The 13,215-nt window shown below is 40.0% G+C and overlaps 1 protein-coding gene across 1 annotated transcript in view; it reads right to left on the bottom strand.

Moving 5' to 3' along the window:
* Positions 1-13,215, bottom strand: part of mdga2a (MAM domain containing glycosylphosphatidylinositol anchor 2a) — a 192,475-nt gene that overhangs the window by 65,408 nt on the left and 113,852 nt on the right. The window contains exons 7-8 of the mRNA XM_031755061.2: positions 7,735-7,826; positions 7,392-7,629 (exon numbers count right to left, since the gene is read on the bottom strand). Of these exons, the coding sequence (XP_031610921.2) occupies positions 7,392-7,629; positions 7,735-7,826 (330 nt within the window). The remainder of the gene's footprint in view (positions 1-7,391; positions 7,630-7,734; positions 7,827-13,215) is intronic.

The following is a 13,215-nucleotide window of genomic DNA, read 5'->3' on the forward strand; positions in this document are numbered from 1 at the left end:
AAACAGACACATGTGGAGTCAAGCAAAGCAGAGACCTGTGAAATGAAGGCACTATCAGTTAAGTTTCTGACAACTCGTCACTATCTGTATGCTGTACTGTATGCTGGGTTAAAACTTTCCATTTCTTAATTCAAATAACATCGCAACATTAAAATCTGATGGCCAGAGCACAGTATCATCTGTTCTTTTAAGCAAAGCCGACCTGATTTGGTAGAAGAAAAAAAGAAAGCGACTGGGTGGCTTACTGTGGCCTATCAGGGCTGGGGATTCTTATTTATTTATTTTTACTCTTATGTAAACAACCTTTCTGGTTATAAGTGATACGAAGGTTGAATTATATGTGCCACAAAGCTTTTCAAAGCAAAGTGCAAGTGCTAGGTCATATGGCTCACTAGATTACCAGCAGTTGCTAAGCATTTCTTGCAAGGCAATCACACGCATAATTCACTTCATGCATTAAGCTTATGGAGTTAGAAAGTCCTGTTATTGACAAGAACATTCACTGTGTAGTATTTCTCAACTGCCAATGGGCTGTTACAGGATGAAGTGAGAGGTCAAACCAATGTTAGCAGCTCTCTCAGGTTCTTTGTTAAATAGGGAGCTTAATGCTCCAGCAACTACACTTAAACCTGGTACCAAAAACCTTGCACAAGACTAAACATTTTACCACTTTTCTACACAGATTATTGGCCGGTAACCTTGAGTGTTTTCAACCACCTAAAAACCATTTATAGCAGTTAAAGAGACAGCAAATTGCAGCTGATATCTCTGCTCATATGGCTGATATTGTAGAAAAAGTAGTAATATTGCCATTGTTACCGAGGTGGTACACAATACGTGAAAAAATGTATTGGACAATACCTCTTAATTTTTGAATTCATGGGTTTTCAGTTCCATTGCCACAGATGTGTAAAATCAAGCCATGCAGTCTGACAAATATTTGTGAAAGAAAGTGTTTTTCTAAAGAAAACACAGAATTCGAGCACAATACTGTAACAGGAAGCCACCACTATTCCAAACCAGCTTCTAAAACCTCTTCCCGTCCTTAGATCTTCCACAATAAACTGTAGGTGGTATTATTGCACAATTAAATCATTTAAGAACTACAGCAACTCAGCCATGAACTGGCAAACCACGAAAGGTTACAGATGGGAGTGTCTCTGAGTACTGAGGTGAAAAATTCTCCAAGCTTTGCTGACTCTAAACCTCATTTAGCATTAACATCTGCACAAAATCCGTGCATCATTCATATGTGGATATCCATGGCTGAGCAGCTCTTGTAAGTGTAAACATGTAGGTGGCCTTTACTTTTGTCCACACATGCAGTGTAACAATACAGTGCTTTTGGAGAACTTTCAACAATACAAAAACACTACACAATGCACTTGTAGATTTTTTCTTCATATTTTTACACCATAAAAAGCCTGTTCTGCAGTGAAATAGCATCGACATACAACCAGCACCATCAAGTGAGACACACATGCCATGAAAGTTTCATGTCCTGACGAGATGGAGGCGGGGAAAAATAAAGGAAGCATCTCGTTTCCATTCACAGTAACCAAAAGAGCAGTTTGAACTTTTTCACCCTGTAGTTGAGTCAGGATGCAGACCAGGTTTCTCTTTATAAGGGTCAGTGAATTTGCTGCTAAAACAAGCACATCAGAGTGGTCAACAGCCAGCAGTCATGTTGTCCCTATTAGAGTCACATGTGGCACAGTCCCTTAGATGATGGCAGATCATGACAAATCAGAGTCAAAAAGACGACATTGTGCATGAAAGGAGTACACACAGAGAGCGGCGGGCCTCCCCTGCGCGTCTGATGACTCAAATTTTGTTGTAGAAAAAGGCTTGTACACTGTGTTTATTAAACCAACTAATTTCCTAATCAACTGAGCACTTGAAATTGATTTGCTTAATTAATTAACTGCAGTAATTCTTAAGATTGACAGAGACACTGGGTGGTGCCAGGATTTCAGGTGTGAGCAGGTTGCTAATTGAGGGACTCATCAAAGACGGCTTTATCACCCGCGCAAGAGGGGTGACTTTCAGTCATGACACTTTGTTTGTGATCAATCATGACGGTGATTTGTTGAATAAAAAAAAAAAGTATCAAATGGGAGTCAAGGAAGCACAACTGTTTAAAAGATCCAAATGTAATTTAGGCTCCACTGTTGTGATAATTACAATTCTGCTTTTTAGCGATTAGCTAAGTGGCTATCTGTGATCAAAATTAGCTTTAAATGTCAGAAATAAATCTGTAATAACTCAGCACACTATTAAAATTTTATCTCTTAAATGTCCCACAGGTACTTCCGGTCTGAGTCCAAATAACATTTCAGAATGACAGTAATCACGCCATCTAACACAATCCAGCAAGACATAAACACACATTTTACACACAAGTTAATGAAAGGATTCATTTGCTTGTTCTTGTTAGAAGTTTATGGCATGTTTTACACTAATGCTCGTAACTCTTTTCAGCTGTTCCCGTGTCCCGTGGTTCTTAATCTTGACAGTATCCAAAGGGGAAGTCTGTGTCCTCGTTTTCAGACACTCATAAATAAGCATTAGCACCGCAATCTCCGGGAGCTCCGGCGAGGAAAGAAGCTGCTAATTTAACCAGTGTGTGAAGACGGTAAACTGCTTATTACTGCCGTTTTGCAAAAAGGGAGAAAATCGGGAAATTTGTGCTCGTCGAAGGTTGAAAGAATGGAAAAATAATAGTTTTCACTTTAATCAATGCATCCTGTGGAGTGGTCTCTGGCTAAGCGCTGGTTTCGAATCTGGAACTAGAGGCAGTGTTGGAACAGCCAGCAAGTGTGACGTTGTTCGGAGAAGAGATACTTTAAGGCTCAAATGCTTTCCAATCACTTCCCCTGTACGAAACCTTGGCAAACCTGCGGTAATCTCCTCTAAACACTTTTATTAAGACTTCTAATTGCAGCTCAGGCTTTCTCCCTTCAGGAAAACAGGCAGAGGCACAGAAAAAGGGCTTATTCACCCCACAACAGGCTGCAGGCGCAAGGCGAGGCAGAGGCACAAGGCGCTTTAGTACACGGCAGCTATACAATGGCGCTCAGCTGAGACATTTCTCTGATTCGCGGCATCAATCTCGCTGAAAGAAACACGGCATCCTTTAGCAAACAGCCCAGTCACATCCAGGTAAAGCAGCAGGAATTTTAACCGGCAGAAACAAAATTCAGTACATTATTTCCTGTGACAAGAACAGCTACGACAACGCAACTCTTTCATACTATTTCATACCCACACATCCGACTGGAACAATGAAAGCTTAAGAAGCAATCAAATCTAAGCCTTAAGGAAAGCTTTCATTTCATATGATCACAAAAGAGCCAGTCATTTCCGTGGTTATTTCCTCAGTCAGACGGCGGTGTTCTACTTATTTATTTATTTAGTTTTTTTGCACATTAAAGGATCTGTGTTAATGCACTGGCATCGCCCAGGCACTCGAAAAGAAGAGAATGTGCTACTTAAAAGATAATGAGGAAACAATCTTGGCAGATGCGATTGATCCCACTGTTTTATAGCACAGGGATTATCAAAGGATTATCTAACAATAATTATGCACACAAGGTCGACACATTGCTTTCATGTTCACGCTGAGAGTGGTAGCCAGGTGTGTGTGATAGAAAAGTAGTACAGTGAAAATGGGTAAGGCTGTGTGAGGGTGTAAAGGTGGCTATCACTGTGTAGGCATATGTGTGTAAAAGGAGGACGTAAAGCTTGCTGGCAACCCGATCATCAAAACATCGCACAACCCAACAGTCACTTATCAGCACAGAACACATGCCAGGAAATTCAAAGCAAAAAAAGAGATCTCTACAATGCCAGCAGCAACACCAACTCATGGGATTCCCCTCCACCCACCCTCTACATCCCCACCCCTCGAACGAAATCTGGAAGTTTGGGATGAGCGGAGGACAACCAGGAAACTCCCTCTTGGTGTCTGCGAGGTGTGGATATAAGGGATGATTTCTCCCAGTGGAGTTAATTGCTGATAAACACACCTTTGCAGCTCATTCACTGACCTCACATATACAACACAGCACAGATAAAGACGAGCATTACTGTGATAACACATGCATGAATGTATAATTACTCTGTCTCTCTAACCACTGTGTTCGGCTATTACTGCAAAACCTCCAGGGGATAAAAAAGCACAAAAGGTATTGTTAGCTTTACTAAATGTGCTTCGTAGCAATCTTATAATAAATCGGTCTCTGTTCTGTTGCGCGTGAAACAGTAGCTTTTTTTCGCTTTGGATTTTGATTGATGTTAACATCTAAAACAATAGATAGAAAATAGAGTCAGTAAAGTTTCTTTTTTGACTATTGTGCTCAAGACTGAATACTGTTATCAAAGCTTACACATAGTTTTTACTTTCTTTTGAAACAAGTGACAAACAATAGAATGTCACAGAATCTAAAGGACACAGTAAATGACTGGTTTTCTTTGAGATGAGTCAGACTCAATTCACCACGACCCGTACTAAACTGTATCAGCTCGGTAGACAAGGTGGACTGGTATGTTGTTATTAATAGGCTATTAATGCCAGCCACTTGAACCTGTTCAAGTGCACATTACCACGGATGCCTAATCACCCAGTCACATGGCAGCAACTCAATGCATTCAGGCATGTAGACGTGTTCAAGACGACCTGCTGAAGTTCAAACTGAGCATCAGAATGGGGAATAAAGGTGACTTAAGCGACTTTGAACATAGTATGGGTGTTGGTGATAAACGGGCTGTTTGAGTATTAAAGAAATTGCTGATCTACTAGGATTTTCTCACAATACCATCTCTGGGGTTTAAAGAGAATGATCCAAAAAAAGAACAGGAAACTGAGGCTACAATTTGCACGGGCTCACAAAATTGGACAATAGAAGATTGGAAAAATGTTCCCTTGTTTGATGAGTCTCGATTTCTACTTTGACATTCTGATAGTAACAACAAAGCACGAAAGCATGAATCCATCCTGCCAGTATCAACAATTCCGGGAGCTGGTGGTGTAATGGTGTGGGGGATATTTTTCTGGCACACTCTGGGCTACTTAGTACTCTCTGGGCATCATTTAAAAGCCACAGCCTACCTGAATATGGCTGTTGACAATATTTATCCCAATATTTTACCCATATTCTGATGGATCTTCTGATGGCTGCTTCCAGGAGGATAAAGCATCACGTCACAAACCTCAAATATGATGCTGTTACAATAATATGAACCCAAATTTCTGGGGAATGCTTCCACCAACTTTTTGAATCTATGCTGTAAAGAATTACGACAGTTCTGAAGGCAAAAACGGGGCTAATCCAGCACTACCAAGGTGTAACTGATGAAGTGGCTGATGAGTGCATGTTAATTGGAACAGTCCTGAAAGCAGCCAGACAGATGGAAGGGTAACGGACACTTAATGTCTGATTAGCTGGAGCAATGGAGGCAGTTTTGATTCACAAAGTTCAATTGAACACTTATTGCGATAGAGAGCTGTTGCTACTGTAATAATGTGTGCAGGAACAGAAGTCAAAGAGACATATTTATGACTATTACACAGTCTGGGAGCAATTACTAAAATTTAGCCTGTAGATGTAGAAACATCCTGTAGATATAAGACATCCAGACATTCTTAAACACAACACCCACACCCACACACACACACACCCACACACACACACACATTCTGCAGATAAAAATTTGCCTCAAAAATGCCTCAAAGCTGCCAGGGTATTCCATAGTGACTCGACATTGATAGTTTGCTACATAACCACTCAGACCCTTATGGATTTTTCCCTTTAGCTTTAGCTGAAGTAAAGCCATTGCACCAGTCTATTTTAGGGTTAACAAAGAGATAATTCACATCTATGACCAATTAAGAGTTGAAAATCGGCCTCCCATGCATGTCTTTGATTTGTGGGAAGAAGCTGAAATACCCAGAGATAACACGGGGAGAACGTGCAAGCGCCACACACAAATGCCCAACTTGAAACTTGTGAACTTGATACAACAAATCCCCAAACCTCACTGCAAATATGCATTTATTGTCAACCATTCTCTGAGACAGGAAAAATATGGTGATTGCACCATGTTGTTAACACCATAAGCAATGCTCTATTCATCTCCACTGTGACAGGGCATCACATTGTGGCGATTATGTAATAACCTCACCAGATAGCATTAAAAGTATATGGGAACAGATGAATTCGGGCAAAAGCACCCTTCAAAAGAAATCCTTTTTTTTTCTTGTAACTTTGCAACTATATCACACGAGTCCAACATACCCAGAATATTTAATTTGGCTTCACTTAGCCTAAAATCAGCAAGCAAGCTCTGTGTTGGCACGAAGACGGTTATCAACTCATTGAGACAACTTAAGATTTCCCAATCTAGCTACGGTGGGAGTGGTCACATGAAAGGTCAAGTTTACTGGCAGCAATCACAAACATGAACAAATTCACTGGCAACACTGTGCAATATTTTCAGAAGACAATGAAACAAAAATATTAGAAAAATACTGCAGCCAAAGAAAAACTCTATATAGCAGTATTGCATTGAAGTTTATTTACTCATAACAAAAGTTGCCTCAAAAGCACTGTCTGAAAATGGCTATGCATTTGAAGCATGTTGGCCAGTAAGACTTATTATTAAAATAAGTTAGTAAAACTCTCTGAAAACTATAGACACTCTTATTACTGATTTCGAGGATTTGGGACACTACTTTCCTCAGAACTGACATGACAGCAGGCAGTGATTTTGTATGAGTTCACCTCTTATCACAAACAAACTAGCTCTGGGGAAGGTTAAGTGACCAGGATAAGCTGGTGTTGTATGCTGGTAAGAGACAAACCACCTAAGAAACAGAAAAAACCCATAGGTAAAGCTGACGTTTCCTCTCTAAGCGCCATAATACTGCCCGCTGATCCACTTTCATTGGACTGCTACCATTTCTATCCAACTTGAGCACCAACAACATTTGCTCTGATTCTAAACATTTTCCATGCTGAATACACATATTATTGCACATATTAATAATCACTAGATAAGTATCCATCAGCTGTCCATGCTCGTTAGATACTGAATACTCATTTTCATGCCAGTTTTGACCCACGAAATGTAACATGCTTGTGAGCATATATGGTTTAACAATGCAATGGAGGATTATGTAATGCTGTGACATTACAGTGCTTTATTTGTTGACCATCAGGAAATAAATATATTAAAATGATCTAAAAGCTGATGGGACCGATGAGACTTTTAAAAAATTGAAGCCAACTGGGTGTGACTAAAGTAGCTGTGACAAATCAATGTGTTTGTGTCAAATCTGTTGGGGGGAGGTGTGTAGGTGTGTCGATGCCACAAAGGGGTGTGAGGCTCACCAGTTGTGGAAGAGATGTTGACATCGATGCTGATCTCTGGGATGCCTCCTCCCTTCAGAGCGGCCACGCAGGTGTATGTGCCGAAATCAGTGAATTTCAGGTCTATGATGTCCAGGTTGGTGGTTCCAGGTGAGATGTCAGGATCTGTCTGGGTGATGACCATACGCTCTGAGCTCCGCAGGGCACGGCCATTCTTCAGCCAGCTAAATGTCAGCTCCTCTGGAGGTGTTGCCTCCACCTGTGACATTAAAAGGCTTTATTTTTATTACACTAACTAACATTAGCTCAATATTATACGCATAACCATGTGTGCTTAGTCTCCCAGTGTTTTCTGTTACTGTACCTGACAGGATATCTTGACTTCCCGTCCAATCTGGATGTGGTCATCGTTGTGGTAGGGATCTGGAGTGATCCAGAATCGTCCCTTTTTCAAAGCTGCAATTGAAAAAACAAATTATTTGATAAGAATTACATTTATATTTATATTTGTACACTTCACGTGTTGATTCTGCAGCATGATGCTGGAACAAACCCTGAGATATTCACAGCGGGATTTGGTGTTGGTTGTTATATTGATGTGTTTTTTGAGATCTAATCCCAAAGACAGGATTTTATAGATTTTTAAATAGATTTTTTTTTCCTGCATTTTTACTTTGCTCAACGTCCACACCTGAGCTGTAAATCACTGTTATGCATCTCAAGTGAATGCGCTATAAAGCTAAGTGTGTGCGTGCGTGTGCCTGTTCAGTCAAACACACATTGTTCAAAAAGGCAGTGAAAGCCTGCATCAAGTCACAGCTGCCTGAAATACCTGATCTGAGCAACTAACTGAGCAAAATATGATATTTGCTCCCCAAGACGTGTCATTTCTGGAGCAGGGTTGGGAAATTATAAAAGCATTTTCAACCCGAGGTGTGAGAGTAGAGGATGACAGGACAACTGCAACTGGTTTACCTAAACAACATCTGAAATTTGATCTTTTGATGGTGCAATAGGGTCAAACAGAGAACTTAAAAGACAAAGCAGAAACCTGTGTCTGTTTGAAAGCCCAACGCTTTGAACCAGCATTAATATTGATAGCTACACATGGAAGAATCCTACGGTACTGAAGCAGGTTCACGCACACTACAAGCAAACACACACTGTGAAATTGGAGAGATACCTAACAAAATATCCACCATTTCTAATCCAATTTGGTTTGCAAACTCCATTTTCAAAGCATAGCTTCTCTGAAGAGAAAAAAGAAGATGATTTCATTATAATGCATGCTGTATTGGTTCCAAACCCCGCATCTACTGTTCAATTCATCTCCTCAGCAAAAAAGCTGACGGCACCATGGAAATCTTTTCATCTAGCAATTCCCAAGTGACATTATCATATTCAGTTTGGTAAAGGGAAAACGAAAACAAAACCTGCGTGTCAGATTTAAACACAGGAAATTGAATGTGCAAAACATTGTGACGCCTGCCAAGCTGCAAACTGAAGGAGAGACGAGTGACACACGCCTCCTTGACATGATCTTCCTCCTCACGTTTGAAATCAGTGTCGGCAGGCACAGAATCCTATTTCTGACGCGTGTCAGATACAAATATTACAATCATGTCAGCGCTCTCCAAACACCAATGTGCATTTGCATTCACTCTTGTATCCCATATATCCTTATTCTCCAAGGCACTGCCTATCAGTCGTGAAGTATAATTCAATAGTGCTGGCATGGAAACTGTGACAATTGACATTATACGGTGTGCATCCATATATCTGTGACCTTTATGGATACAAAGCATTATCAGGAACCTACATTCATTTCCTGTTTAGATTCAGCTCGACAGCACATTGAACAACTCCTTCGTGCATTCCTTAAACTCAACACAAAGAATAAGGTTATTGAGAAAATATAGAGCTCACAGTTAAAGCCAGTTTGTGAGTGTATCTGTAAGGGAACACATCAGACATGTCAGAGACATCCAGAGATAGAGATGCGTTTACATTCCGACAGTGTGAAAAGCCCTTTGGTGTCCCAGCAACATCCTGAACAGAGTTGGCTACCACATCTTAAGTATAATCCTATCCACACACACACACAATTTGCAAACACACATTTCCACATAACCATGTGAGTGGCAGTGTTGTCATAGATGACAGTGGATAAAGATTTGGATTACATGCAAACGTCTTTTTCACATTCCTACAGCTCAGATGTATTCTTCTCCGAGCTTAAGACACTGCAACACAATGAGGTATTTAACAGTCGCAGGTCGGACCCTACTTCACTGTGAGGCTGGATTTCATGAAGACGTCTGTCAGGGGGTCGATCCCCACCGTCTTCTAACTACACTCATGTCAGTGAGTAAATATAGCATTAAATATACATTTGCTCATTAAAGGTCACTACTCCAGATACATTAGCTCTAAAAGTACCTGCAACACTTATATAAGATCCCATTAATACTCTAAGGAAAAAAACAAAAAACAAAACATTATTGGTCTGCTGTGTCTCCTCTATCACTGGACCTTTTTATATTAAAATGCACTATAATTCTAGTGCAGATACACTCAACTGACCACATGAATCATGCGTTCACGGATGAGAAGGCCCTCTGTTACACTTCATCATGCAGTGTCTGATGCAATGTGGAGCCGTGGACCAAAAAGAGCTAAACAAAAAAAACTTTTAGTTACTTGCATCTACTTCATATCTGTTAAATTTAGCTGATGATTCACTGGCCTGTCCATGAACGCATTTATTGTCTCCAATGATACATTAAAAAAAAAAAAAAAGTATGCGGTTAAAGGTGTTCTAGATGCAGCATGAAAAACGTCACCTTAGAAAAGCACTCACAGCACTGAGCAGAGTGTAACTGTATGAGAATGAATACATTAATGACTGTGTTAAAAACAATGCCGCAGCAGCAGTAATGCTGCAAGCTTTTAAGTCATAAAATAGATCTTCATGCTGGTACGAGCTGCATATCAGCGGAGTTCACTGATGTGGACAGATGAAAACACAACAGTAAGTATAAGCACAAATTATGTATCTATCCATCCATAAAATAAAAATGTAGTTTCAATTTTACATTTTGAACCATGGCTTTGAACCACAGCTAATTTCTCTATATGTTTTACTGGGAAAATTGGAAATAGGTGCAGATATTTATTGAAATGTGAAAAAATAAATTGGAATATCCTACATAAGGCAAAAACAGAGTTTGTACAATTTTAACAAGGTTGAAAGTCTATATTTGCTAGGACTACTTTTATCCTTCCTGAACTCTTAGTCAAACTTTCCTGTCACTTCTTTAAGTAATCTATAGGAATAAGTTCTCCAGGGTTCTCGAGGACCTCTTTGAATGTTTTCTGCCTTTTCTTCTGTTCTCTGTTATGATGATCACCCTATAAGAACTGTTGCCAGCAATTTTCAGTCCAGTTCTTGTAATTTTGGATAACTTAGTAGCTGGAGCAACTGAAGTGCCAGATGCACCCCTCAGGTCCTGTATCAGGTCTTTCTTAAGGACATGACTTTCAGATACTGTTCATCTGTTTTAGATTTTGTTAGTTTTGCACTTTATTTTTTTAGTTTGCCACTTCACCATTTCCAGATACTTTTTTAATGTGGAGAAACACCAAGTTTTTTGGGCTAGTTTCATGTTTTAGCCAGTGATGTTGACGACAACAGGCGATGTTAATGGGAACATTTTGATCCCACCAAGAGTCCCTGGAACAGGGAAACCAAGCTGAAAACTTGCAGGTTGTCTGGCAGGGAAAACAAAACCATTAATGCGCCTACAAGTTAACACTGGTCAGTATGTGGCTGCCATCTATGACAATGCATGATGCCCTTCAATACTTCTGGATGTTGAGAAGAAAGACATACATCTAGACTTCATAAAGCTAAATGACCATGCTTAATGGAAATGTAGGGTTGGATATAATCACCTTTGTTCTAAATTTCATGATAGATGTAGGACAATGATTTTATACAGAGTGGCCGAAGATCAGCAGCTAAAACTGCTTATCTTGCTGACTCAGTCCACTGTTGTTTGTGTTGGTAAAGCTTTATTAAAGACTTATTACTATTAAAGACTAACTGAATGTTAGTAAGTTTCTTTAAGTAAATCTCTTGCATCAACTCCCTACTTGTTGCTTTTATTGAGCCAGTTTATGACACTACTTTTACTAATGTTGACGTACCCTTTCCTTATTTTTGCATAGAGAAGCAGTGCACATCAAAACAGCCAGCAGTGCATATGTGCACTCATGCATATTTCACAAATGGATCCCTCCAAGTCTCCTCCACATTCAAAAATCCTTTCCTGCCTTTTTATCTGACCATTAATATTGAATAGCAAGTAGGCATTCCTTTAAATCAACTACATTTGTGTACGAGAGAGATAAGTGGGCATTACTTCCCCAAGGTTGTAGTAAATTTTGCTGGACAGCTGCAGTGACTAAAATGGCTCCTGCTCCTTTATGCATGGGAGAGAATCTAAAACTGGAAGTATTTTAAAAGGAACCGTGATGAGTGTGTGAGGTGAGAAGTACAGAGATGGGAGACTTTATCGGGTGACGGTGCGTTGTCACTCTTCCCTCCCCAGTCCGGATAACCAATTCATGGCAAAAGTCACATGAAAGTTTTATGAGGGCTTTGCTTGGAAACAGAACTTTCCCATTTGCTCTGGTGGCAAACTGTGCCCCTGACTACTGCTACACTATTTTCACAACATCATTAATATCTTACAAGAGCGCTATTGTGTGTGTATATACAGTTGGAGTCTGTGCATAAATACATATATAAATATGTATGCACCTGTAAATAGACAAATTGTAAAAAACTTGTGTATTTCAAAGCTTTAGCCCTACCTTTGTAAACTTTGAGAAAACTTTTTTAAACTCAAGGCCCACTGACCAGCTTTTACTGTCAGGAGTATCTCACAGTCATATCTGATCAAATCATTTTTATCTTTGAAGATTAGGTTTTACGATATGGCTACATGGTTCAGGCTGGTTTGCAGAAACATGGTGGACTGCGTGAAGCAGGTATTTAGCTGAGAATGGATGGACAAATTAGACACATACAGACACACAAGTGCGCACTGTGTCTCAAACAGTGCACTTTTTTACTGACCACTGCTATTTTGAGTACAAGTGAGTTCACACTGAAAGGTACAGCTGTGTGAAAAGACCCAAATAGTGCCCTAATAGAAAAAAGGTTTGACACATATTATGGTATTATTTGGAAATTTATGTGAGATAAATTGTGATCTAATGAAAAAAAAGTAGTAGTATGCAGTAAGAGACCTGACAGGTTAAAAAAACTGCATACACATTGTAAGCGATGTGGGAACTCGAGACCATGGAAAGTGAAAGATATTGTGTAAGTTCAAGAGAATTGGACGAAATAACTGCCAGTGAAGGGAAGTGGGTGGAACCAAAGATAAACTTTTCTCAGCTTCCAGGTGAGTGACTGAAGCGACTACCAGTGAGAGTGAAGAATAGTACTGATTGAAATATATGATGTTTACCTAGGCAACAGGAGCCTGGAACATCCGCAAGGGACCAGCAGTCACCGGCAAAGCGATGTCTGTTGAGCAACAGTGTGTAAAGCACGGCAGGTAACATCAGAGTCCCAGTTCTGGTAAGTGCACAACTTCCCATGCCCTATTTGAAACAATACCCAGTCTCAGTTTCCAGTTTATGTTGCACTTTCAGTACTGTGGAGCAAGTAGCTTGTGAGTGTGAGTGACCGCTAGAAAAGAACCACAAGGAGGGTTTTGCCAACTGGTGGAGGAATATACATTTTTCCCTATCAACTTGCCACGGGTGTGTG

Source organism: Oreochromis aureus, linkage group 15 (assembly GCF_013358895.1).
Source record: "Oreochromis aureus strain Israel breed Guangdong linkage group 15, ZZ_aureus, whole genome shotgun sequence".
NCBI classification, from domain to species: Eukaryota; Metazoa; Chordata; class Actinopteri; order Cichliformes; family Cichlidae; genus Oreochromis; species Oreochromis aureus.